The sequence below is a fragment of the Ciconia boyciana genome, chromosome 6 (assembly GCF_034638445.1).
Source record: "Ciconia boyciana chromosome 6, ASM3463844v1, whole genome shotgun sequence".
In the NCBI taxonomy this organism is placed as follows: Eukaryota; Metazoa; Chordata; class Aves; order Ciconiiformes; family Ciconiidae; genus Ciconia; species Ciconia boyciana.
This window is the reverse complement of record NC_132939.1, coordinates 25394593-25421757: the sequence shown is the minus strand read 5'-3', so window position 1 is coordinate 25421757 and position 27165 is coordinate 25394593. Positions and strand designations below refer to the sequence as shown.

The 27165-nt window shown below is 42.2% G+C and overlaps 2 protein-coding genes across 4 annotated transcripts in view; both read right to left on the bottom strand.

Annotated features, from left to right (window-relative positions):
* Positions 1-8116, bottom strand: part of TTC17 (tetratricopeptide repeat domain 17) — a 62876-nt gene extending 54760 nt beyond the window's left edge. The window contains exon 1 of one of the 2 annotated variants that reach the window (XM_072863770.1): positions 7895-8116. In XM_072863770.1, the coding sequence (XP_072719871.1) occupies positions 7895-8110 (216 nt within the window). In that variant the 5' untranslated portion in view covers positions 8111-8116. The remainder of the gene's footprint in view (positions 1-7894) is intronic. The other variant, XM_072863769.1, reaches the window with a different exon arrangement.
* Positions 8117-9478: 1362 nt separating this feature from the next.
* On the bottom strand, positions 9479-25931 carry API5 (apoptosis inhibitor 5). Of its 2 annotated transcripts, none has more exons than XM_072864507.1 (14): positions 25731-25931; positions 21985-22146; positions 20943-21036; positions 19863-19928; positions 19345-19496; positions 17791-17997; positions 17147-17251; positions 16363-16452; positions 15662-15843; positions 15353-15446; positions 14782-14838; positions 13763-13839; positions 13270-13406; positions 9479-11633 (listed from the first exon to the last, which is right to left on the bottom strand). In XM_072864507.1, exons 1-14 carry the CDS (start codon positions 25797-25799, stop codon positions 11554-11556), a joined length of 1572 nt encoding a protein of 523 aa, XP_072720608.1. In that variant the 5' UTR covers positions 25800-25931; the 3' UTR covers positions 9479-11553. The 2 variants fall into 2 exon arrangements, with proteins under 2 accessions (XP_072720608.1, XP_072720607.1); XM_072864506.1 differs by lacking the exon at positions 9479-11633 and adding an exon at positions 12288-12988.
* Positions 25932-27165: the final 1234 nt, after the last annotated feature.

Here is a 27165-nt window from a genome sequence, read left to right as displayed (position 1 = left end):
CTGGCTGGGCGTCAGTTGGCAGGTGGTGAGCGGTTGCATAATTTGTTTTTTTTTCTTGGGTTTTGTTCCTCTGTCTCTCTTGTTTTCCTTTTCATTACAATTTATTATTATTTTATTTCAATTATTAAACTGTTCTTATCTCAACTGACAAGTTTTCTTACTTTTGCTCTTCAGATTCCCTCCCCCATCCCACCACAGGGGGAGGGCGAGCGAGCAGCTGTGTGGTGCTTAGTTGCCGACTGGGGTTAAACCATGACATGTAATTTCTTCAGCAAACGAACAGCAGACAACCCATTAGTTTTTTCTGGTTAAACTTTAAGGGAAATGACTTTATCCAGTGATGTATTTTTAAGGCAGGCATTTTATACCATGGTTCTCATTTCCTAACCAGTTAGTAACAGTTAGGGATTCAGCTTTAAATGTAAGAGAGTTCAGCTACATGGAATAACAGTGGATTTCACAGTCCTGCTGACTTTGCTCTTTTGGGCTTTGATGGGGCCTTCATGCAAACATGTGCTTGGGCCACTTCCAGGCTATCCTTTTGCTGTGAAGCTCACAATATGGGGAAGGCATGCCAGGCACCAAGCACAGCTTTCACGAGAGAATAATCAGTTTTGAACAGTTGATTTGTATAATCTTGTCAGTTTGTCCTACCCTTATTTTAGAAGTGACGGAAAACAGGAAGAGAGGCCAGGAAATCGAAGTGTAAGGATGCTAAGAGAAATGGGACCTGGCAGCCACTCTGTGCCCAGAGGACAAAGTGGATGAGCAGGCAGGACAAAGTGCCTACACATGGTGAGAGCCACCGCTGGGGCTTTCTGGACTTACAAACTGAACTATCTCGGTGTATATTCCTATGCTGGGCTAAATCCAGACATTTTTGCATTGAGGCTTTGCTGTCAGCAGTCAAAACCTGGCATAAGGTTACCTGCTAGACGGTGGCAGGTGCGAGGGGCATGGGCACTGACAGCTGTATTTCAGCAGCTCTTCGGATCTGCCTCTTAGCTCCTGCACGTCAGATGCAAATCTTTCACTGCGGAGTTGAGAACGGTGAAAGCTACTTTTCCTCCACCACTTCCCCAAAGAACAAAAAATTTGCATTTCTGACTGTACTCCACATACAGGCTACCACAAGGCCTGTTTTTATCAAATTTGGATCTAGCCATGACCTTCACATTGCTACAGAAAGATGGAGGCTGCGCTCCCCGGTGAGCAGGCAGCACTGGTGAAGTACAGTTCTAGGCCAGCAGCATCCCACTGGGGACAAGGACGTTAAGCATCTCAGCCATTCACTACATAAAATGTTCAGGTTCAAACTTTTCAAATATACTTATGAAAAGGCAGAACATTTAAAGTGAAGGGTTTTTTAAAAATTATTATTTTTCACACTAGAGGAAGGCCTAAATCCCAGTCTTTTGGTGATCAAGAGAAAAGTTTTAAAACAGATTAAACTTTAAAAAGTTTCCCTTTTCCTGAAGATAAGCTGACCTATGCTTCAAAACCATCATGCTTCAGCTTGTCACCCTGGGGTTGGATGACATCTAATGAACTGCAGTAGACTTACACCAACCTCCAGCCTAGGTCTCTTTGCACACACTCATAAAGAGGCACTGGCCACTGTTTTGGGGAAGGCATGGTCTGTTGCACACTTCAACAAGAATGAACAATTTATTATTTTGTTTGTTTAGCACACAACAGACTTGGAAGGATAAGAAATTCAGTCAAGAAAGAGGTCATACGGCCAAGCAAACTAACCTTTAGAGAAAGAGCAAAGCAAACATCCACCTGTCATTTTCAAGATAGGACTGAGTGACAGCTTAATATATTGCAGAAGATGCTTTTGTAAGCAGCAGATAGCTTTTTATTTGGCTGCACTAGATTTTCAGCTTTCCTTGGTTTTGGATGGCTGCTTTTCCTCTAGTCTTGAGCGTATGGACCACTGTTCTTATCTCAACCTGTTAGCATACGCATGCAGTCAGATGACAGACATCAGTAATGCATTAACCAACTCTAAAAGCCCTCCATGAATCATCTTACCTTGCTGCAACTTGAGGCACACTCACATTCAAATCCACAACCAAACGAACAACTGTTAGGTAATGTGTCCCCTCTTTACTTGTACTAAGCCAGAATTAAGCGCACTACTGCACTGCATGAAATTCAGACGTCACGTTTATTGAGCAGCTAGTCTTCTTACGCCCTAACAGGCTAACCAGCATTGCTCGTTCACTCTCTTCTCCAGATCTTCTCTAACAAACTTCAAAACACACGATGGTGCATTAAAAACAAAACAACTTTTTGCCAACTCAGATTCCTTGCCAGAGGCTCTCTGCTCCTGGCAACACTTTCCTAGTCCTGCTTTAGACCATCTGCCTGGGAGGTTTCTTTGCTTCTTTTAGTTTAGTTACTCAGAACTAACTTTTTCAGTGTTTATAGTAGTCCATATAAAGGCAGTCCTTTGAGTCCCCGCCAGCTTGTTTGGCTTTAATCGCCTCCATCAAGGGATCTTTAGAAAGACCCTACCTCAGCTCTGATATGTCAGGTCTCAGAGATGATAGCAGCTGGTCCCCACCAGTAAAGCTATAAATGACTACTGAAACTGCTTCCTGCATTGCATTTAATCTGTCATTTGTTTGTCCTCTCTTTACGCCAAGTTTCTCTCTTCTCTTGAAGTACACTAGTTTTTCTGTAGAGTGGCTAGTTTCCCTACTGGCAGACAAGCACTGTCTAAAATCAGTTACATATTAGCCTGAACTTTATACTGCGAGTTGTGAAATGAGAAGGCTTATAAACACGTGCACTGAGCAGATATAATCTCATTAGAGAGACAATTACTCAGTCCCTGGCTTTGAAGGAACACACATTCGAAGCTGGACTCAGACCAAAAGAAGAATATGAACTGATCCACACAATGATGTATTTGACCTGAAAACAGGCTACTAGAGCAACAGATACAGCTTGATGGCTTTTCTCTTGATGGCTTACTGAGACAACGAAATGCTACATGCACTGCTGGGAATTAATTTGTTTCATCATTCAGAAATGCTCACTAGAAACTGGAACAGCAGGGCCTACTTAGCAAGCACTCCCATTTACTAGATGACACCTTGCTGATACACGGAAAATTGTTTGGTTTGCCTTAATTTTGCCACCCCTGCCAGCTTGTTATACTACTAAGAACTCCAGTTGAAGTCTCAGTCAGGGTACTGCTAGCTGTATTACGTGACAGAAAAATCAATCTCACTTGAATGGAGTCTGATGTTAAAGGCTTACACCCTTGCTGCACTATAAGGAGAAACAGCTAGTGGAGATTTTAGGGCAATAATACAAAATATTCTCACCCTTCTTCCCTCAAACAGATTCTGGCTATTATATTTTGTATATGGGCCAGGATCTGTAACTTCTGCTTTCAGCTCCTCATCCATAGTGCACTTTGGTAACAAGGAAGACAATGTTCACAGTAGCAAACTAAAAGCTGCAGGGAAGTCACTTGTCACTGGTGCTTATCCAGACATCCACAGCTAGTGGCTCATTTAGCAGGGTAAATGTCTGGGTCTTACTACCACTTAAGTTTTGCCCACATCTTAATCAATTATATGGGCTTCATTCAGATAAACTGAGGTAGTCCAAGTGAAGATTAAGCCTGTCCCTCTGTAAAAAGGTGACAATCTTTAAAAATGTGTTTCAGACTGAGAATGCTAATATTTCTAAAATTAAATAATATAAATGCTAATTAATACCACCACTCTTAGCCACCAGACAGTATTAGCCACTTCCAGTCAGAGACTGCTGTGCTGGAAGGGTTGCGATCAGCAGTGCAAAGTCCAACAGTGGCTGGTCACCAGCAGCATCCCTTGGGGATCAATACTAGGGCCAACACTGTTTAATGTCTTTACTAACAACAGGGGAAAAAAGAACCTCAGCAAGCTTAGTGTCCAATGCAAACGCGGGGTGGGGGTGGCCACAGTGGAGGGCAGGCTAGAGAGACAGCTGGAGAAATGGGCTGACAGGGACCTCGTGAAGTCAACAATGGCAAGAGCAAACCCAGCGCCTGGGATGCAATAGCCCTGTGCAGCAGGAAAGGCTGGGGCTGACCAGAAAACAGCTTTGCAGAAAAGGATGGTTGGGCCCCGGTGGGGAAGAAGTTGGAGACAAGCCAGCAGCGTGCCCTTGCAGCTGAGGCAGTCAACTGCATCCTGGGCTGCAGCAGCAAGGCCGGAGCCAGCAGGGCAAGGGGAATGATCATCTCCCTCCACCAGGCATTTGTGAGAGTGCACCTGCTTCAGCTCTCTGTCCCTGGTTTCAAGGCCAGCAAAGCCTATTCGAGGTGGTGAGGGGCCTGGAGCACATAACACACAGAGCAGCTGAGAGAACCAGGCTGGCTCAGCTGCAGGGGGATATTGCTGCTGTTTTCAGCTTCCTAAAGGCAGGGTACAGAGAAGATGGAGCCAAACTGTTCTTGAGATGTGACAGTGAAAGACATGTACATCTGTTGCTACATGGGAAATTCTGATTAGAAAAGATGAAAAAAATTTCACACTGAAGGCAGTCGACCACTGGACCAGGTGCCCAGCAAGGTCATCAAATCCTCACCCCTGGATGCAAAATTTAGCCAGGCAGGGCCCTCAGCAACCAGATCTAGTTGGCCCTGCTTTGAGCTGTAGGGCAGGCAGCGTTATTCTGTGACCCTACGTAGGTTATCGTGTCCGAAACAGCAGCAGCTGAAGCTTATTCCAAACACAAGTCTTGACTTACACTGCTGTCTTCTAGTAGGTAAGGTGCTTCAAAATTCAAACTTGGGCAGCTGTGCAAGCAGCAAGAACTAGCACACTGGATCGATACTTGGACATTCAAAGGAGTCTAGAGTACTATGGAAAAACGTGATGCCACAATATTTTTCTACAAAACAAGAGTAGATTAATTAGAACTAGTAGAGAAGCTGATGACAGGCAATGCCCTACATACACTGAGAAGCTGAAACGCCAGATGCTGCAGAGAAACACAAGAAGCTGCACATCCAAAGAGTTTGAGCCGAATGTGGACAAAAGCCATACTGAAAATGCACGAAGTAGAAATAGCTGGAGAAAAGGATTGAATGGCTAAGTGTACTGGTAAAAATACAAGTTCTCATGATAAATACCAACTTAAAAAAGAATATTCTGAAAAATTAAAGCAAAGAGATGCTCTGCAGGGAAATTTTAGGCTTACGTCCTGTTAAAAACTACTTAGGTCTTCATATTAGGAGAAGGATAGCTCAAATATTTTGGAATTTTGGGGTTCTACCAGTGAATTGATAAATCAATTATGAAGCATCCCATTGCCAATGAATCACAGAATATCTCAAGTTGGAAGGGACCCATGAGGATCATCAAGTCCAACTCCCTGCTCCTCACAGGACTACCTGACACTAAACCATATGACTAAGACCATCATCCAGACACTCCTTGAACTCTGACAGGCTTGGTGCCCTGGCCACTTCCCTGGGGAGCCTGTTCCAGCGACCGACTACCCTCTCAGTGAAGAACCTTTTCCTAATGTCCAATCTGAACTTCCCGTGATGCAGACTCATTCCATTTCCTCGTGTCCTATCGCTGGTCACCAGAGAGAGGAGATCAGCACTTCCCCCTCCACTGCTCCCCTTGAGGAAGCTGTAGGCTGTGATGAGGTCACCCCTCAGCCTTCTCTTCTCCAGGCTGAACAAACCAAGTGAGCTTAGCCGCTCCTCACAAGTCTTACCCTCGAGACCTGTCACCATCTTGGCCACCCTCCTCTGGACACACTCTAATAGTCTGATGTCCTTCTTACATTGAGGTGCCCAAAACTGCACACAGTACTCAAAGTGGGGCCACACCAGTGCAGTGTAGAGTAGGACAATAATAATTCCTTCCTATTGCTGGACAATGGAGATTATCTGCTGGTTTTGCTGCTAACTATTGAACCACAATAACATTTCAGCATTTAAAATAACATTCAAGTTCACTTTAGAAAATGCCCACTCTTGTCATTCCCCAAAATACAAATAAGTGGAAAAAATGAAATTCAGAGGTGCTCTGCAGGGATGGCAATGGCAATAACGACAAATTTAAGTATCATTTTCACAAGAGCCAGGGAGATGACAATAACAGATGCTGAAATACACCTTACTACAAAAAACTCACTGGGCAATTAGCAGCACTACATCCCAGCTACTGACGAATCTGGCTCCTCATATTCCAAGTAATACCATATTTCTAATTTGGGTTTCCTTACTGGAAATGAATGGATTAATTTTGACTGTGCAGGTAAAAGAAGTTATTCCACAGATACTATTTTATTACCTCTGCTATAGACTTTGAGTACTTTATATGTGGAACATGGCAATGCGCCTGCTTAGAAAGCTTTGGTAACCATAACAGAATAGCTTACTGCATAGCAGTGGTACAGTGAAAGCTTCTACCTATACCATCAGTTAACTGACATAATAAAAAACATTTCTTAAAATCAGTGCTGAATTTAGCTAATCAGATTTTCCAGTCATTTTAGCTAATTAGATTTTTTCAAGTCACAGCTGCTTTTCATGCAATAATCAAAATCAACACTTCACCCAAATTTGACAATTAATATATACACACAGATGCTTTCAGACCATTATCATATGCTCTCACCACCTCCCCACTACATAAAGTGGGAAAAGGAGGCGAGGATAGCACTGGAAGTGTTGTCATTCATTAATGTATGATTAACTAGGGTGAGAGAGTGCCTGCATCCACGCAGACAGCCGAAGTGCCTGAGAGCCATAAAGACAGCAGGGGCTTCCTGCAGAGAAAGCCAGTTCCACCCGTCTGAGGAACCTCAGCTTTCTGACGGGAGACTCCACCACAAATTCTCACAAAAGGAAGGTGATGTTAACAGATAGTCTTTTTTATGGGGGGGAGGCCACGCTGCTTGCTACAGCGATTAACTCTTCCACTCCAGAGGGAAACCGATCTAGCAGTTCTGCTTAAGAGCAAAGCAGATCTGACATGAAAGTGGATTTCCGCTGTTGTTCCCCTCGCAACAAAGGAGCAAAGCAAGTAAGAAAAAGCCACTTCGCGAACGTGACGCACAGTCCGGTATCAAAATAAGACGCTTTGACTAAACCCACAAAATCGCCGCAGAACGGGGTACGCATGTGCTTCTGCACCAAGCAGACACCGCACCGCTTCTCCTTCTTACTTCCAGAAGCAACGAGAAGCAGCCGGGGCGGGGGCGGCGGGGATGTGAAAAATCGCAAACTCATTCGCAACCCGGGCTGCGCCAGCCACGGCGAGGGAGCCCGCGGGGCGCTCCGGGGACGGCACCAGCTGCGCGGCGAGGGCAGCGCAGCCACCGCCGGCGCTGGGAGGGCTCCCAACTCCACGGGACGGTCGCAGCGCGCGTTGCGGGCGAGGGTCGAGGTCCTGCTGCCTTCGCGACCCAAGCAGGACCCCAGCTTCGTGCTTACTCAGCAGCACGGCCTAGAGAGCGGGAGGCTTTCAGGGAGGCTGCAGGTAAGCACGAACCACCGCCGCTCGAACCACGGTTCCAGTTAAAATATACCCTCGGCTCGCTCAGACCCACCGACCGTTCCTCCCCGCCGCCTCACCCCGGGGCTCCGGCGACTTCGAGCCACGTTTCGCGAGCCACGCCAGCTCGCACGGGAGACCCTGGTGCCGGGGCCGCCGGGAGCGCCCGCCACCGCCGCCCGGCTGGCTGCAGCGGCTCTCAGACCGGGGGGGCTTCGCACCGGGCCAACAGGCCCCGTCCTCCCGCCGCACAGCTCGGGGCAGGCCGGGGCTGCAGGTGAACGGCGACGCGGGCAGGGGCTCTCCCTGCCGCCGCAGCGGGCCGTGACCGCCGGGGCAGGCGGCGGTGGGCACCTCCCCGCGCCCCTCACCTGCTGCTGGATCTTCCCATCCTCGGTGACCACCCAGTGGGTGGTGGCAGCGGCGGGCCGCGTCCCTGAGGCCAGCAGCGAGCACAGGCCCAGGGCCCAGCCGGAGAAGACCCACGCTCGACCCAGCCCGCCCCGCCCGGACACTCCTGCCGCCGCCATCTTCCCCAATCCCGGCCTGCCCGCTCCACCCGGAACCGGAACCGCCCTCGCCGCCATTTTGGGAGGGGGAGGGCCGGCCAGGCGGTGCCTCCGGCTGTGGGGGGAGCCGCCTCTCCGGAGGGGCAGGGGCAGGCCCTGGGGCGGCCCCGGTTTCCTCGCCAGCAAACCGGGTGGCCCCGGGTCGCTACCTCAGGCGGCGCCGGGAGCCTAACGGCCGGAGCTGCGCGTCCGCCCCACCCCACGGCAGCAGCCGGGGCAGCCACAAGGCGAAGGGGGCCGGATGGTGGCGGCACCACCCGCGCCAGGAGCCGAGGCACGGGAGGGGGCTCCGTGTTGCAGCACCGCGTACCGACTGCTCCACGCACACCGAACCCAGTCGGGGAAGCCGAGTCCGGTTAACTGAGCCTTTTTGCACTTCAAGCAGCCACCGGTAACGGCAGAGCCGCTGTCTGGAGCTCAAGGCTGACTTTAAATGCCAACAAGCAGCGCAGCGAACGCTTTCATTAAAAAAAATTCTATCTAGTGCATGCTGAAACGTTTGCCACTACAGCTCGAGGAAACAGCCTTCTGCCCCAATCAAACCAAACTACCTGCAGCTATCCACAGGTAATGCCAGTTCACTGAAGAGCTGGTTGACTCATCACTCCTTTTTCCTTGTAATGCTTTTCAGTTACAAATAAAAATCTAAACTTTTCCTTTCCTATTCCAGTTAATGGTAAATACCAACCCGGCAATGGCAGCCTCTTTCCCCAGTCCTGAGTGAGATCTAAAAGCTTCCAAATTCAAACTTTGGTCTATTCGACCTTTCTCAGTTTGCAAGCAAGCTGCAAACTGTTCTGCTTCTTGGGGACGCTGGACTTCCCAGAGCCTGTTAAACAGTAGAATTTGCATGTAACTCAAACCCATTAAGTAGAAACAAGAAAAAAAGTTTAAGTGGTTCATAGTGGTTAAACTAAAGCAAGGGATTCCGTTTCTCTCAGCATAGAGAACATACTCCTACGATAATGATAGTTCCTTACTGCTGCCAGAGTTTTCACATCAGGCCTATTACAGATTTCACCAAAAAAACCAAGCTGCTACTCCAAGTCACTCTTGCTCTATAATAAGATACTAACAAATTTTATTGCACTGTCAACATCTAGGAGGTTGAATAAGACAATGAATGACTCCTTTTCACATAAGTCCCAAATAAGATGTATGACATGCAGCTTTTGCTGAATATTTCATTTTGCATTTAAAAGTTGAATTACTTAAAAGTTGAAACAGCTAATGCAGTCTTGCTAAAATCTATTCTTTAGTGGCAAACAGCTTGATACATCCATAGCAATCTAAGGAGTAAGTCACTAAAACAAAAGGGTACTACAGTACCCTTTTACTAAGCCAACACAAAATGTTGCAGAGTAACGGTGAAACAATGAGCCGAACAAAATTACAAAATGAATTTATTCCAAAAGTGTAAGGGAACATTTACAATTCAACAAGATGGTAAACAGGTGTCTCCACAAGAACTCACTGCATTAAAATTAAGTATGAAACTGGGGAAAAAAAAATTAACTACTACTGAGGCCACAAGAACTTTGCACATCACCTCTGAAAAACAGGAGTCCCATAAAGAAAACTCACTCGAAATTCACTGAGAAAATAAGCTGCTAGTACCTAGTTATTAGTCTAAATACAAGCTATGTTTAGGCTTTGAGATTACATTTTTAAATCCCCTCAAAACACAAGTTATAGCCACAAGTGCAAAATACCTATTTTTTTTTTCCTCAATGGCAGCTTATTACCCATCTAGTGCCTATTTTGAGTGACATCTTGATCTTGCAAATTTGTCCTTGAAAGCTCTTTGCCAAGTTTGTTGGTTTTAGTGACAAGTCTGAGTTTAGCAGCTGGCATGTAATCAGAAATACAAAGTCAGCTCACATGCCCTGGAATGTCCAAAGTTTGCTGCCTACTGCTCCAGAGTTAAGCAAAAATAGGCTTCTAATTTAGCATCAACAATGTCTCTAACTTTTACATAGTTTCGGTATCCTGGCCTCCCGCTTGTACTGAAAAATATCAAAGAGTGTTAATGAAGACACCTGAGTTAGATTCACAAGCAAATACAAATGGAACTAGGTAGGGAAACATCACTTTCAGGCATTTGTCTGTGTCTGTGGATATCAAATGGCTGGACAAAAAGGAGGATAAGAAATAATATTCAGTCTTCTAAAGCCTAAGCTATTTTATATCAACACGCCCTGGAACACTTATTAAAATTCTTTCCCTCTGTCCCAACTTCTTTTTACTATCTGCTAATTCCTTTACAATGTTGAATGACCTGAGAAGTAAAAATTTTGAGTGGTGAGAATAAAAAAAACACCACACTGTGTTCTTTCATTGTATTTTCTGGGTGTATACCGGTAAATAAGAATCCCAAGTTGCTATGGAAAAAAATAGCATGGAATTGTTAACTTTTCCACCTGAACTGAACTACATAGCTGGAATTTTTCAATGTTACCCAAAATACAATTTTATTTATATATTTTTAAATGCAACTGTATTGGTAAAAAAAACCCAAAACCAAAAAACCACAAAACAAAACAAACCCCCCCCTCAACCCTCAAGTGCCAACTAATCCAGAAATCTGCAAAACACAGAAAAGAGCCAGGTCCTGCTATGGTCTAGCTCCAGCCTATGAAGCTTAATCACTGCATCAGTCTTTACCCGTTCCTGGAATAATTCTAGTCATTTATTGTTTTGTTTTTCCTGTTCCTTTACTGAAATTTCACGGCATAACTATATGCACATATTCATATTAAACATTAAAAATTCATTTGCAAAACATCACTTTTGCAGTACAATGCACGGAGAAGAGTAAGATGTGCAAACCAAAAAACACCACATTCTCCACATCTCTAAGTAAAAGGACTACTTCATGCTACAAGCAAAATAAATTTCCATCCATGTTGCAAACTTTAAAAAACCAGCATGTATCTCATTCAATTCCATTTAAAAAAGTAAATCAAAGCAAATTTAACAATGGTACTCTTCTCCACATATTGCAAAATATGGTTACAGATAAGGAAAGGATTACTTCGGCTGCTAAGCTTATCTGACATGTATCTCTGTTGCCATGCCTTTCCTGTCCATTACTTAATACATAAACTCAATTATATAGTTTCAGTTATGCAGTAGCTGATTTTTAGGTTAATATACAAACTGTCAAGATGAGCTTTTGATAAAACATCTACGCTCTTTTCCAATTTTGAATAAATCCTGAAGACACTTCAAAAATAAGAACCCAAAACTGCTGACTGTAAGCATCCAAAAATACAGTTGTAGTTTCACTATGGACAAGTTGTAGTCCGTTAGAAAAGTAGATCATACATACAAAGGTATAAAGAACATTTAAGTCAGTCTTAGTGGAAGGCAGTCCTTGAAGGAAACAATACTCCAAGCAAATTTGCTGAGTAGCACTTTCACTTTAGCCCTTCAGGGGCATGGAAGATTTAGCAGTCTACTCAGTAGATTCTTCCTCGGCTACGATTGCCACGTCCTCCCCAGCCTCTTCCTCGTCCACCCCGGAAACCACCTCTTTGCTCTGAAATAAAAGTCAAAACTCTTCATACAGGTTTTTATGCTGTACACAGATTAAAATTAAATAGCAATAACGAGATATTGAAGGCTGACTTAAGTCTCTGAAGCTATTCCTGCTTATATACCATGAGATCTCCAAGTTATGCCTTGATGGACAACAGACCCCACTAACTGTAAAAGGAGGTCAGGAGAACTAGCCTCTCTAAACTAAATGTAGTCTTTCTGCATACTAATACTATGATACATAACTGTGCCATTGTTTTAGAACTATATTTGGGCCAATCCATTATCACAGAATTGAAAACTGGTCTGTAAAGAACTTCATTAGGCTACCTAGCTCATCCTTCTGTCCAATAACACCATGTCGATCTTGAGGTGTTTGTCTGACTTGCTCCTAGTGATTTTATAAAATTATGGAAAACCACAACTTTGTCAGTCTGTCTGTCCTTTTCTATCCTTAAGTTATCACCAGCATACTTAAGTTTTTGGTGGGCTGGTATCTTAACTATATACAGTTAAAAATCTTAGACATAGATGGATACCACACAAACTATTTGTATACCGTAGAAAAATTTTCCTTTCCCTTTAAGAACAAATCCGATCACAGCAAAAAAATCCCACAAAATATTTTATTAAACTTTCTTCAGATTTGTTTGAGAATATATCAAACTCTCATTCCCCTTCCATGCTTTCTCTTCATGTACAGTCTTAAAATACAGGTCATACTAATCTACAAAAAGAACTGTGTGCTTATTTTAAAGAGTACAGAAATGAAAGGCTGATCAGAGGCCTAAGTATCTCACTAACAAGAAACAGTAGCAAGCAGTAAAACATTTTTGGTTGAAAACGTCCTAATTTTTAGAACCATAGGGACTACAAGCTTATCTTAAAATACACAGGTGCATCACCTGAAATCTGCAGTTAAGAAATTTACAAATGATTTTATTTTTTCTTTGTTTTATATATACGACAGTGCTTCATATCAGTTTTTCAACCTATGGGCATGGGTGATAATTTGTCATAGCAGACTGTTTACTTGACAGAGGTAGGACCAATGGGCCTACAGGGAAGACAGCAAGAACAGGTTGCTGCCATTGCTGGGCCTATTCATCCAGTCTGCAACTGCTCTCACGTTTTGCCCACAAATATGACTTGCAGAGAGACAGAATCACTGACTAGGACATAACTGTGTGTATGCACAGTGAACCTGGCAATTCCCAGAAGTTCTGGATCAGGTCTGCAACATCAGCAGTGGCTGTAATAGGAATTCAGCACAGGTCCAGTTGTATGACAGGAGGTGGCCCAGCTCTGCCACTTGCAGAAACTGGTCCGTCCAATGGGAAATTTGGGGTGTGAGTGCTGTGTGTCATAATAGAGAACACAATAGTTCAATTACTAACTTTATGTATTAAAACACTACTAAAACTAACTTGCAAATGACATACGGTTTATAGGCTGGTAACACTCAAACACTGTAATAGATCAATAGCTACAAAGAGACCATTACACACAAAAATTGGTAACAGTACGATTTGATCTTCTGAGAATGTGATAGTAAGATAGATAGATAGCTTAATTTGTTTGTTCCCCCCAAGGCACAACTGTCACTAGACAAAGTTTTTCCAAGCTGCCTAACTTACCGTAAGAAAAACTCCCCAGGTTACTGCTGTATTTTCCACTGGGAGGATTATATATTTGCCTGGCATCCCTTTTTGGTCCTGCTGAAGCTTTCTTTGGGGGTGAACTTGAGGTTGTATCTTCACTTGCTCTTTTTTGACTGACAGAAGAAAACAAAACCAGAACATTACAGTCCTGTGGTGACAAGTACAGGAATAGCAGTTCAGCCTCAAAGATTAACCACTGGAAGCTAGCAGGAGCTAATGAAGATGCCCTGAATAATACTTCAAAAGAGGAAGTAAGCTCATATCCAGTTGATTTGGTTTATCATATCCCTAAAGCAAGACTAAGATTATCACTCCACAGCCTTAATTCCTTCCAGGGTGGGTGTTATTTTTGATTGTGAAACTTTTAGCTCATGTGCTGTGTCTATTATATATACACAGCTTGGGATTTTATTTTGTAAACAGTAAAAAGTTATCACCACTGTTTTCTTTTTTTATGAAAAGCTCTTACCTTGCATCTGCCTTCTGTACTGGTTTCCAGGACAGTGTAACTGTACTTTTATAAGAAGGAGGAATGTGGAAGAGATCCTGTGGAGGCAAAATTGGACAGTCTAGTCTACAGTTGAATTCATGTCGATTGCACTTCAAAATTTTAGCTACTACTGAGATTCCAGAGTAACAGTTACTTTCCAACAATTTTAAATCCTTTTTAAAGTCCCATGGCAGAGGGAGAAGGCAGCAGTAGCTAACTGTCTTACCTGGCTGCCTTAGCCCATACACTTTACTAGGAAATTCAAACGAGATTTATATTAACAGAATAGTGTCTTATACTGACATAAGTATGCTTCCCCCCTCTCCCTATGCACATCAAGCATCTTATAATGAACCACAATGGCTCCTGCTCCCACAGGGAGACATCTGATATCCCTATGATGGTAAAAGATAGGCTTCTCAATACTTTGGGCAAACTTTTTGGTTTATCATGGTGATTGAGGGTGAGAGATGGGAAGTGAAGGAAGAGAGGAAAAGGTGATTAGAAGAAATCAAAATAGTTTCAAGGGCTCTGGATGGAAGTCTCTTTCTGCAGCCCATCTCTCCTAGACTCTTTGGAGAAAAAGGTTCTGTATAGCAGCTTGCTTTGCCTCCTCCCTCCTTTACCATCTCCTTGCACCTCTTCAAGCTATTCCTTACTCCTCCCTGCCACTGCAGGAAAGGGAAATGACAAAGACAAAGGCTCGGCCAGAATCTAGAGATCCCTAAAGTAAGGTCTTCTGTTACTGTGGGCAACTAGTGCTGCAAAAAAGGGCCTCAACACCCTATCCCAACAGCAGCAGCAGCAGCTGCTGCTAACCAGCTTGCATAAACAGCAGATCCACGTCTCTTCAGAAACGGTAAAGTGGGCAGCAACCCTGAACTGGCTAACACCGACTTAACTTAGTAACACAATAAAACTTAGTTCAAATCTATTCCTTTTTTCTGCGTAGGTTACTCTACTGTGTGAATTTACTCCTGCATAATGTGAGGACTTACCTTGATTAAAACATTAATGTTATTGGTTATTTTCAAGGCAACCACTTTAATCTTGTTCTGTAAAAAAAGAAACACCACTGAACACCTATTCTAGTAGCTTTAAATTATGCCAACTGCATTTGATGAAGTCGTAACATTAAACTGACTGCTCTTCCTACTGAATTGCTATCCAATAATAATACTGAAAGGTGTGTACACTTCTGAGTTTTCATTACAACTATATTTAGGCTGCTTGCAGTTTTACACTAACTAGTTACTTTTAATGTTCCAGTGTACTTCCCACTAAAATTTTTTTCCCCCCAATATATGAAAATTTTCCCTTCAAAACAAAACGCAGAGCACAGTTAAGCCAAATACATGTGGATGCAGAGAACAGCCAACAGTAAAAACTAAAAGATCATCTTAGCTTGCAAAATGCAGCATCAGGTAAGATGCAGCTGCAATAGATGTTAGCAATATTATTCCCTTAATCTATTTGTATGTTTACAACAGGCTGCAGCCCATTAATGTGTGCCAATGGTTATTTCTGTAGGCTCAATTAGAAAAATCAGAATTCCTGAACAATACTTACCTCTTCTGTTTTCAACGCTTCTCCTGTTTTTCCTTGAAGTGCTAGTCGAAGCTGTCGGATATACACCTGCAACCCTCGAGCAAAATACTGTAGCCTGAAAAATTAAAAAGCAATCTGTTAATACATTTTACATATTCCCATAAAAATAAAAGCATAAGCAAAGGGAAGCTGTAATGTCCTTTTCTTTCCCCTTTAGGAAAAATGCTCAAAATAAGTCTTCTATCAACCCAATTTGTGCTTCTTTAGCATCCAGACGATAATAATTCACACTTCCTAACAGAACTCTAACACTTGCATCTAAACGATTACCTGATTTTAAAGTCTTTCAATTTCTCTGCATTCAGCTTGGCTGTGAGGAAGTCTGGAAGTTTACGTCCCAGCTGATGGAAGCTATACAATAAACACTCCACATAACTGAATTGCAACTTGGGCTCTTCGTTGCCAGCATTTTCCCCATTCTCTGCTTCCTCTGGAGGAAGGGGCATATACTCCTAATGAACAGAAAGGAAAAACAAGTGCATGAGACACAATTACGCAGACTGACTGTTCTTTTGCCGTGTTTGAACTAGAGGGTTTATTTATGCTGACAATTTAAGAAGTATGCCCCATCCCTATACTAACGTGATGAACCGCTGCATGAAGTCCTAGTGCAGGTGGTTGGCCTACACTTATGTGACTTGACACCTCTGACGCAGAGGAAATATTATGGTAGCACTGCTACCACAGGAAGCAACAATGTACTGCACAATGCTTCTGAAACAGCACTGAATTTACTTAAAATTGTCAGTGCAGACATAGCCTTTAATGAGATCAACATGAGTCTCTCATGACTATAAAATTTAAAAAGAACAAAGCCACATGAGTTTACTTGATTAAAAACATTATGCAGATAACAGCTCTCTATATCTACAAAGGCTTTGAATTGCAAAATGATGTTTGACCTTATATCATGGACAGACCTATCTTTGAAATAGCCACTTTAGAAAAAGGATAAATAGAATTAGTCTTACCAGTAATTTATCAAACAGCTTCTTCAAATTTGATTCAAGCTTTTCCATATCACCACAAAATGAACTCATTTCAGCAAGAAGCTTCAAAACCTACACATGAGGATAGCCGGGTTTTTGTGTGTTAACTGAAAAGTACAAAAGCTTAACTTTCAACCTAAAAGCGATTATCACATCATTACGGCTGGCACAGTAGAGGTCAGCTATTACAATTAAACCCCTCCCAGACATAAGGAAAGAATACAAGGAGGAACATGCCTAGTCTGTTCTTCATGTCCTCAAACAGAAACACAGGTTTGTGTGTCTAATCCCAACAAGCATCATTAGTCAACAAGTAAACAAAACTTCATCTCCCCTGTCTGCAGCACAACTCACCTTCAAAGTGAGATTCACAGAGATCTAACTGAAGCTACAGCACTGATTAACGTAAACAAAATTACAGACATTAAGCCACTCCCTTAGGAGGCTAAATTAGCACAAGCCATGCAACAATCATTTCAGTAAATGCTATGTGCTTAAAAAAATTGACAGTAATATACAAATGATTACACAGATCTCCTTATTCTAGCCTTGCCTCAAAAGCTTAGGATAAATGACACAAGCTTTAAAAGGCAATGATCCGTCATGCCTCAATAAAGCAAACTTTTTTTTTTCTAGTGTAGCTAGTTTTCTTCCAAGCCAAGAACTGAAAACCACTTAAGAAAGGAGTTAGCAATTTTTAAAATAGCTGTCTTCATCTAAGATGCTTATTTTTTACAATTTGAAAGACATTTTAGCTTTGGCTTACCTCTAACTGGATATCAAGACCCTCCACTGGAGTAGTCAAAGAACTGAGGTTTGGCAGAACATGCTCACAGAAGTAAGTAACAAATTTTGTGGAATGAACATTTTTCTGCAAAAAACACCGCATGTTATTCAGGCTACTCTTTGAGTTTGAAGGAATTAAATGTTTTCCCCCCATCACTCTGCCACCCTTATAAATGCCTACCACACAGCTATACCTTAAAGCTTTATTAAACTTCCCTCTAACTCCTAAAATGCAGAGACCCATCCAGGTAGCTTAAACTCAGAGGCTGTCTGCAACAGGGGCTGAAAAGATTGACTATAACTCAAGAACAGGCCTTTAAGTGCTGCAATTGCCTGGCACTAGACTTGAAATAATCAAACTCATATGTATGAGCCTAATGTGAGAATCTTGTCATAATTCACTGTAACATCTTAAATTTGAAAGAAAACATCAAAGAGCAGAGAATAACACAAAAGCTCTTTGTATTCGGAGGCTTTAAGGATGTTTTACAACATTTTAATTCATTAGAAGCTGAAGAAGTACTGATATGCTGTCATTCTAACGTAATCATTGAGAATGCTGAAGAGAAGCTACAGCCATTAACCTTCCACAATATGCCTCATGCAAAGCAACTAAATACATACTGAGAAGAGTGGCACTGCCTGCCGAGTACACTGTAGAAGTCTGTCCACACAATCCGGATCAGATGGATTGAACGTTTGTTCCAGGTCGGCTTGTTCAGCTACCAGCTCCACTAGTTGTTGCCTCCCACTTACTGTCTGTAAGCTTTTTAATCCAGACAATATTTTCATGAACAGAACAAATTCCTCGCCCGTCACATCTTCCAGCACCTTAACAGAACACCAGAAAATATATTTCTACGGTGGTAATTTGCAAACCTCCAAGTCAAACCTACTCGATTTGAAAAGGTAAAGTATGCAAATATTTATCATTTAAATTTAGCTTCTAGTTATTTAAAAACACAAGTTTAAAGAACACATGAAAACATGCAGTGTAATTGTATGCACCTCCAAATTAAAGTAACTGCCATCAAGTTGTGCACAGGAAACATTATTTTTCTTGAACTCTAACCTTAAGAACAAATTTCTTATCTAACAAAACTGTATGCTTCAGGCAGAATAAACATTCAATGAGTATCTACTCATTATTGATTGTTTTAATACTTTCTATATCTTTCTCAGCATGGGAAATGCACAGGAGTCTCATGAAATTCAAAGACAAATGCAAAGTTCTGCACCTGGGATGAACTAACTTCCCTGTATCAGCACATGCTGGGGACTGACTGGGGAACTGCTCTGCTGAAAAGACCCTGAGGGTTCTGGGGGACAGCAGGCTAAACGTAAGTGTCAGCAGCATTCCTTGGGTGATGAACAGTGTCCTGAGCTGTGACAAGAGCATAGCCAGTAGACAGAGGGAAGCAAAGGTATTGAGGATTCTCCTTTGCTACGCCCTCAAATCTAGAATACTGCACTTAGTGTCGGGCCCTCCTGTATGAGGAAGTTGCTGATAAGCTTTAGAAAGCCCAGCCAACAAGGTGATCAATGTCTAGAGCACATGACCTGTGAGGAGAACCTAAGGAAACTGGGCTTTTTCAGCCTAAAGGAAAAAAGTCATAAGGGGGTGAGGTGACCTAACACTAATATTCCAATACTTAAGAGCAAGTCACCAAGAGTAGGAGCCAGGTTCTTCACTGAGGTGGACAGGGCGAGAATGAGAGAATGATACAAAACTGAAATGGGAGGTTCCAACTGGATAAAGAAAACAAAAAAAATCACATGGAGGACAACTAAACATTGGAGCTGGTTGCCCAGACAGTATGGGAAATCTTCACCCTTAGAGGTTTTCAAAACCCAACTGGACAACGAGAAATCTGACGTGAATTCAGCTGAGCATGATTTACTGAGGTGATCAATCTCCCAAAGTCCCTTTCCAATGTGAATGATTCTATGATTCTAATACAAGTCACTCTACAAAATGAGGAGAGCCTACCATTATTTTAACATTCCCACAAAAAAATACTGTAAAGTTTGGATTATAGCAGAACAGGATAACTAGGAGACCGCATTTGTAGAATGCTTAACTCTACATCTGGTTTAAACCAACAGACCTCCAAAGCAATGCCAGTGATAAGGGATGGTTTAATAATAGTTAAGTTTGTACTGAAATAAGACACTCACCTTCTTTGATTCAGTCAATATGAACTCTTCTACCTCCTTTGTCATCACCTCCTCAGGCAGGGTTTTCAGTTTTGTAGAGAGGAACTTGATGGCTCGCTCTCTCACAATGTCCTCTCCCTGAAGAATTTGACTGAATAAGCCTCCCAAAGTTCCTGAATGGAGCATAAATCAGGTAATGAAAATTATTTTAGAGGTTAAGAGCTGAACCTTCTATGCAGAAGAAAGAAGTTTTCTCCTGTAAGACTCCATGAGATATTTTAAAATAACTGCTATACTAACTTTTAAGAAAAAACACAATTTTCATGTAGCTTGACATAAGAATCCACATTCTTTTATTGGTCTGTATAATTCAGATCCACAGTTATTGAAAATTTCAGTATTGTTTGTAAAACCAAACAATGAGTGTGTGTCTAACTTTTGCGTTGTACTAAGAAGATACAAAATTGAGTCCTGTTCTTGTCCTACTAGAGACTGGGAAGTATTAATAAAAGATATTTATAGAAAAATGTGTCCTTTACCTTTAGCATCCATCTTAAATATACTGAGCAAAGCATTGTTCACCAAATTGAATTCTGCAGAATCATCTAAAGAGAGAAAAAAAACCTGATATGCATATCCTTGAAATGCAAACATAACAGCAGAAAACCAAATATTTCTGATATCACACAAATAGTATTCTATCCTCAGCATTTAATTATAAGCAACAGAAGTTGTATTTTTAACAAATACTAGACTGAGGAAGTAGAAAACCATGATTATGAAAGCTGAAAGCAAAACAAAAAGCTATTTGCCACTTCAGCCTCCCTGCCAAAAAACTTGAACATTACAAACTTGATAGGACTGAAAACTAGAAGGGAAGTTATTAATCAATATATTTAGTAATTTTAAGGAACAGCTGAATAAACAAGCTAACTTTTACTAAATTAAGATAAAATGAATAGTTATTTCTTTTTAAACTCTTAAGTAATCTACAGTATTTCTAGGTGGGAGAAACATTTTTCCTCTTGAACTAAATGGAGAAATATGTAAGTGTCAAAGTCTTCTGAGAAGCCTAGAGACTTGCATTTTTAATACAAATTTGGACATCTAATATTTAGCACTCTAACTTACTGAGATTAACAAAAAAATACATATTGTATATTAAATTCTGAATTAAATATTTTGTACCAAAAATGCATTGTATGGAAGAAAATGCCTTCAGGATTTTTAAAGTTCCTGACTACCTGGTTTAGAAATCCAGTAACTCTTTTGCAGAAGGCAATTTGCTGCAGTCCATAACTGGAGGGTTTTCCCCCCCCCCCCCTCTCCCCTTTTTCTAGAGATGTTTTCAGAGAACTTGAATGAAAAAAATTGTTATATTTAAAAGAAAGATTTTCAGTTTAGATTAGGATAATTAGCGACCTTTCAGCAGAAGTAGCATAACTGTACAGCAAATATAAAGGCGGGGGGGAAAAGGAAAGGCAGGACATGAATGGCACTGGGACAGACTGCTTTGTAACAAATTATGAATCAACAGAAAATGTTTTACAGAACAAAACTGCAGACATTTTTAGGTGTGCCACAAGGAGATCAGCCAGGAAACTACCAATGTCTCCTACCTGACTGCAGAAGCTGGGTCAGTATGTCTGCTACCCGAGGAAGATTATCTCCAGTGGCAAACTGAGGCAATTCCTTGATTGCTTGTCGCCGGATCTGTTAAAATTGTCAGTATCGTGGAAATGAAAAAATGTTAAAATTTAAAGTAATTAAAAAAAAAAAGTCAATCAGGCAATTCAACTACCAAAGTTTGGCAGAAAAAAAATCAGTCAAATTTGAGAAGATGGCTGCATTCTTTTAACGTATCATATTCAGAAAACAATGTTCAATTTTCAGACTTTAATGGCAGTCCAAACTTCATATTTGCTATGAAACTATTATGACGTGTTTATGAAGAAAATACATTTTTCTTAGATCTAAGCAGCACTGGAGAAAAACCAAATTCAAACAGCACCTCCGTTCACAAAATCATTCATTTGATCAACAAAATAAAGGGCTGGAATCTGCGTTATTACGCAGTCTTACTTGCTAACAGGAAGGATAGTTTTACAGTTGTGCATATGGCAGAGATAAACACTAGGTTTTGTTCCCAGCACTGACAAAAATCCTTGAATGGTCTCCCCAAATCATTTAAGATTTAATAACCAAAGTTGCTTCAAAGATACACCTTCTATCAACACCACAGAAGGAGAATGAAGCATCTCAAGACTTCTGCAGGAATAATACATTCAGAATCACATCCCCATAGGTCTTAAGTGCAAAAAAATTTTCTTGCCTACCAGCAGGATTTATTAGAATCAATTACCACAAAGTGCTTTTTGAAAAGACAAACTGTAACAGATATTCAAATAAACTGTATCTAAGTTTCTTTCTACAGAACTATTCCTTTGAGCAATGATGGGACTGAAAAAGACAAATTAAAACTGATGTATCTAACCATACCATCACATAGTAGATTCTTCTATTGCAGGAATACAATTAAGCATTCTTAAGTTTTCCAAAGACCAACCCTCCCCTCCCAAAAGACATAGCCTATAAAAAAAAGAAAATAATAACAAAATATAAATTCAACATATCAACTTGCTACAAGGTTCTTATTCTTACAGAAACATCTTCATCCTCACAGAGGTCCAACTGGGCATTGATAGCCGAGTCAGCTAGCTCAGGAAAATGCTTGAAGAACTTAGGAATAAACTGGGCTGCAAGCCTCTTCTCCTTCGCACCTCCTTTTACACCATCCAAGATCACCTGGTATGCATCCTTATGCTGAAAGAGGAAAACCAGAACACATAAATAGAAAAATCTTGGGGTAGTCTCAAGACAAGGAAAAGATGTTTTCTCTCCCATCCACTTCAGCTATTTAAGTGAACTATATTGTACAAACGTCATACAAAGAAATAAATTTATCTCTTAGACCAATATAATTGTGACAATTTAGTAAAATTTGCCTCTATTGACTGGTTTTTACTGTTATTCTGGTTCCTCTGTCTGTTCAAGTGCTTACCATTCAAACTGCCAGCCCTAAGGCTAACAGCTCTTGCACACCACTTGTGATTAGATTAGTGCAGACTCAAAGAATTACATAATGACCTTCACTGAACTTGGGCAGTTCTTCAAAGAGTTTCTGCCTTCTGTCTGCTTGTTTATTGCCTCTCAAGTAGAGGTTACCTCTCCCAACAACTTTGCCACTGGAATGGATCACAAATGATTCTAATGTATATTGCGCTAAAGCATCTTTGTCATATATTCAAGCAGCTAACTTAATCTGAGATAAAACATAGTTCTTAAAAAGATCTGTTAACAGAGACTAGATTAAAAAAAAAAAGAAATCGCCAGTTGAAATATAGAAATAAACACCTCAGCAGAGTAGAATATTCTCTAGCTGCTCCAACTAGAATCACACAGGCGTTTCCGATTTTGTGCCTGCAGGACTGAAACTTTAGAATAAACGGAAGTCTTTGTTGTGGTTAGCTATGTCTTTGCGAAATAAAAGTCAGCATTATTAGGATGCTAGCAGAAATCAGAACCTTCTATCATTAATTTTCCTCATGGTTGTGAAAATAATGCTTTAGATAACTTATCCTACTTCAAACAGCAACATCAACAGCACAGGACACTTTGCTTATTTACATTAAATTTCTCAGAGCTACATAACAGCACAGGACACTTTGCTTATTTACATTAAATTTCCCAGAGCTACATATATCATCACCCCTACTCCACATAAAAGTTCACCCATAGCAAATACAGATACTAATTTACAAAGCAGTACACTACATTAAATCCCTCTAAAGAAAGCTTTATTTTGACATTCAGTACCAATGCTCCTTAAAAACTCCCTACACCTTGTTGATAGCTCTTCATGTTGCCAGATTCTGAACTGGATTGGGACACTGATCTGGAAGAAAAATAACCAAGGAAAGAAATGGTTGCTTTTCAGCTGATCCATATCCCCATCCAGTTTGCTCTGTAGCTGTGCTAACACAGCGCTCTCAACAGCAAAGGCAGGAATGAGCCAGCACAAACTAACAATGAAATACACATTATTACAGTCACAGGTTCTCAGACTGCACCTTAAGAACAACTTTTTTGTGGAACAAATTACTTAAACTGAATACGTATTAAAAAAGCATACATACAGCAATGAAATAGAGTAGCTTGTCTTCCATGAATTTGTATTACTGCACACTAATTACTCCTATCATGTCGGCAAAATACAGTTCAGTCAGGAGTTTGTTTTGCCCTGTACCTGGCAGCACCAAATGCTCAAGAAAAAAGTAGGCAACTGCAGAAGCAGCATGATCCTTCAGTTCTGCACATTTCCTCCCAGTCTGTAATACAGGAATGTCCTAAGCCAGAGACAGTGTCCAGTCCTTTATTTTTAATAACTATCAATTCACCAATCATCCACTAATTTCTCTAGATTAGTTCTTGAACCAATTCATATATAATGTCCTGTGACAAGTTTCACAATGTGTTATGGAGAAAAGTTCATCTTCCTCTTTATTTTAAGCCTGCTTCCTAACAGTTTTTCAAGTTCTCACCTTCACTCCACTCATGAGGTAGACTCATCATACCTGAGACTCTTTCTCAACTGAAACACTCTTTTACAAGCTCAATACTTCTGGTCTTTTAAATTACTCCTCTTAATGTCATACTTCTGGTTGTCCCCTTGTTCTTCTCCTCATGTTCAAAGTTTCTTTTTTGAGATAGGGTGACTATGACTTTTTGTAAGGAAAGATCATGTTCATAAGGTTGTTAAGAGATAATAAAGTAATAAGTGGGATAAAACTGATGAATAAGGAACAATTACTCATGGCTTCTCAGAATGCAAAAATTGGAGACATCAAATAAGATTATGAAATTACAAGTTCAAAGGACATAACTCCTTCAGAAAGGTTAATGAAGCAATGGAACATTTTGCTACAGAATGTCTGTATGCCACAAATATAATTAGTTAAAAAAAGCATCAGAAAAGTTTGCTGAAGAACAATCTAGCAAGATATACTAATTACAAAGACACTACCTCTGTCTCTGGAAGCCCACAAGCTGTAGTGCGGCAAAGCTGGAATCATTTTATACTTACCCTTGGAGGTTTGTACACATGTGCTATTGATCCCTGTCACAGGCTGCATTTCTTAACTATGCTGGAGTTTGTTCTAAGATGGCCATTCCTATCTTACAAAAGCTACCCACAATAGTCAAAATGATGATGGATTACCTATTTGTAAAACGGCATAGTAACAGCATCTGTTTTATTCTGCATCTCTCCCCATAGTTCCCAACATTTTAGTTGCATTTTTTGGTTGGCTCTGAGATTATGTTTTTGTTGAACTGTCTGCAAGGATGCTTTGTTTCACTAGGGCATAATTACACAAGCAAAGTAAACAGACTTGAATTTAAAAGAAAAAACCTTTTTTAAAAAAAAAACAAACCCAAACAACCACCATATTATTTGTTCTCTTAAAGAACTTGCCAAATGACCTTGCATAGTAGTATGTAGTTTAAAATCCTCTGCTATGTACGTGCAAATCTACTTTCCTACTTAGGTACATTATAACAAAACAACAAAAAAGTACCTGCTGCTTTTTCAGGTAGCCATTCAGTAAAGTGAGAGCCTAATGCAGTTCAAAAACCAGTTTTAATTAACCACAATATTTTGTGTTGGTAATATACTAAGTCATCCTCTTTTTAAAATAATTCAGTAATGGTATAAACAAACAGCAGATCTTGCCAGGATTTTACAGGCAAAAATCTTCTTTAGCTGTGAGGATAGACCTTCCATTGTTGCCTTAAGGGGGGAAAAAAAAAAGGGGCTATAGACTTCACCTTCCTCCAACAAGCCTTTTAGCAAGAGAGCCTGCCAGAAGCTCTCTGGAACTGCAAGAGCACTGGATCACATTTGGATGCCTACCGGTGTCTTCTTTAAGGCCTGAATTCGCCAGGCGAAACTCCTCGCCCCCATGCAAAAAGCAGTCTGACTCTAGCTAGTAACTAGTTAATACCCGCGACGCCACATTTAAAAGGAGAGCTGCCGACAGGCCGGGAGAAGGAGGAGGATGCTGCAAAAGCGAGGAGAACTGCTACCGTCCTTGCAGAACCGCAGGCGCGAAGCTCATCTCTACCCGCCCCCTCTCTCCCCCGCCCCGAGTCGTGAGGAAACCTACAGCGAGAACAGTCCCGGGGGCTAGTCGGTTGTCCAGCGGGGCGAGCAGCCCCTCTAGCGGCATCCCGTCCCGCTCGCCCACCGCCCGCCCTGTCTCAGCCCGGAACTCCCCGCGGCGACGCCGCCGCCGCGCTACTCAAGCCCGAGGCCTAGCGAGGCCTTGCAGGCCGCAGCCACGCCGCACCTGGCCCGCCGTCTCGGTGGCGTCCGCTAGGATCCCGTAGTTGCGGTAGAGCTCCTCCACTGTGGGCATGGTACGGCGGGGAAAGGGCAGAAGCCGCCGCTGCAACCGAGGCCGCCACTACCGAAGCTGCCACTGACGCCGCCGCCGCTCAGGCCGCTGCTACCGCTCAGGCCGCCGCCGTCAGCACCAACGAGGCGGAAGTCCCAGAGCGGCCGTGTGCCAGCGCTTGCGCAGCGTCCCCAGGCGGTTGGCGGTGGAGCTGCCGGGCCGGGTTAACGGCGGGGGCGGGGGCGGGGGCGGGGGTGCGCGGATCCCCCCCACGCTCCCCCCCGATGTATTGTATATCAGTGGAGCTTAGGGGATATTAAACGGCTATGCAATGTAAACAGGAGCGCCCCGGCTTCTGCGTGGCCCCTCGTGTCTGGGTTTTCGTAATCGGAGCGCAAAACATAACACACGCTCACAACTGCCTGATGTTGTTCAAATATTTGAAAAATATTTCAAAATTAGATGGTTTTAATCCGCCTGGCCCTCAATCTCGAGCCACGGCACCCAGCAGCTTTTCCTGCTGTCAGGGGAGTGGTACAGGATGTGTGTGTTTGCTCAGGGATGTGCCATGTCCTTTACCTTTTGCAGCCTTGCTTTTTTTTCTGGGCTTTTCTTCGCACTCCTCCTCCTTTCCCTGATTGCTGTCTTCCCCCAGCTACTCGTTTCTGTATCCTTTTTTGTCTCTCATACACAAATACTATGAAAGCTGTATGGGAAGTGCCTGTCGTACACTGAGCTCCTGGTGCAAGAAAGAGAGTGGTTTCCCGTGATTTGGTGACTTTAATCTTTTCCTGCAGAGGAAAATACCCCCTAATGCCAGCCTATAGAAACCGAAGTATCTGCAACTAATGCCAATGGAGGCAGCATGCACGCAGGAGGCTCAAATGACCTAAATATAAATTGTGGCAAAAGTTAAAAGGCTGTAGCAGTGCCTTCCCCTCATCTCAAGATGCTTTAGCATCCTTCTGGTTTCACGGGCACTTAAAATGAAAGAGAATTCCCCTCAGTCAGCCTGAGGCTGAGCTAAGCAAAACGCTGGACCTTTCTTTCATATCCTTCCCAGCAGGATGAAGGGCACTTTTGGAGGCATTTGAAGCCCCGGTCTCTCTCCAGAGCCCGTGCAGGCAGACCACATGCAACAGGGATTTACAGCGGCATCAATCATTTACCTTCCTTTCATTGTTCCTCTGCTCTTGCACTGTTTCAGCAAGTGGCAGCAGTGACCGCATCGGTCACCTTTCTCTGCCTCTTTGAATTGAGGCCCGGTGCCCTTACCTGTCCACAGGTGGATTCATGTGGCTCTTGCATGCTCTGATGGGGTCTGAGGGTGCAGAAGCTTGTGGCTGCTGTCAGATCCAGGAGAGCACTAAGCACAGCCTGACCCTTG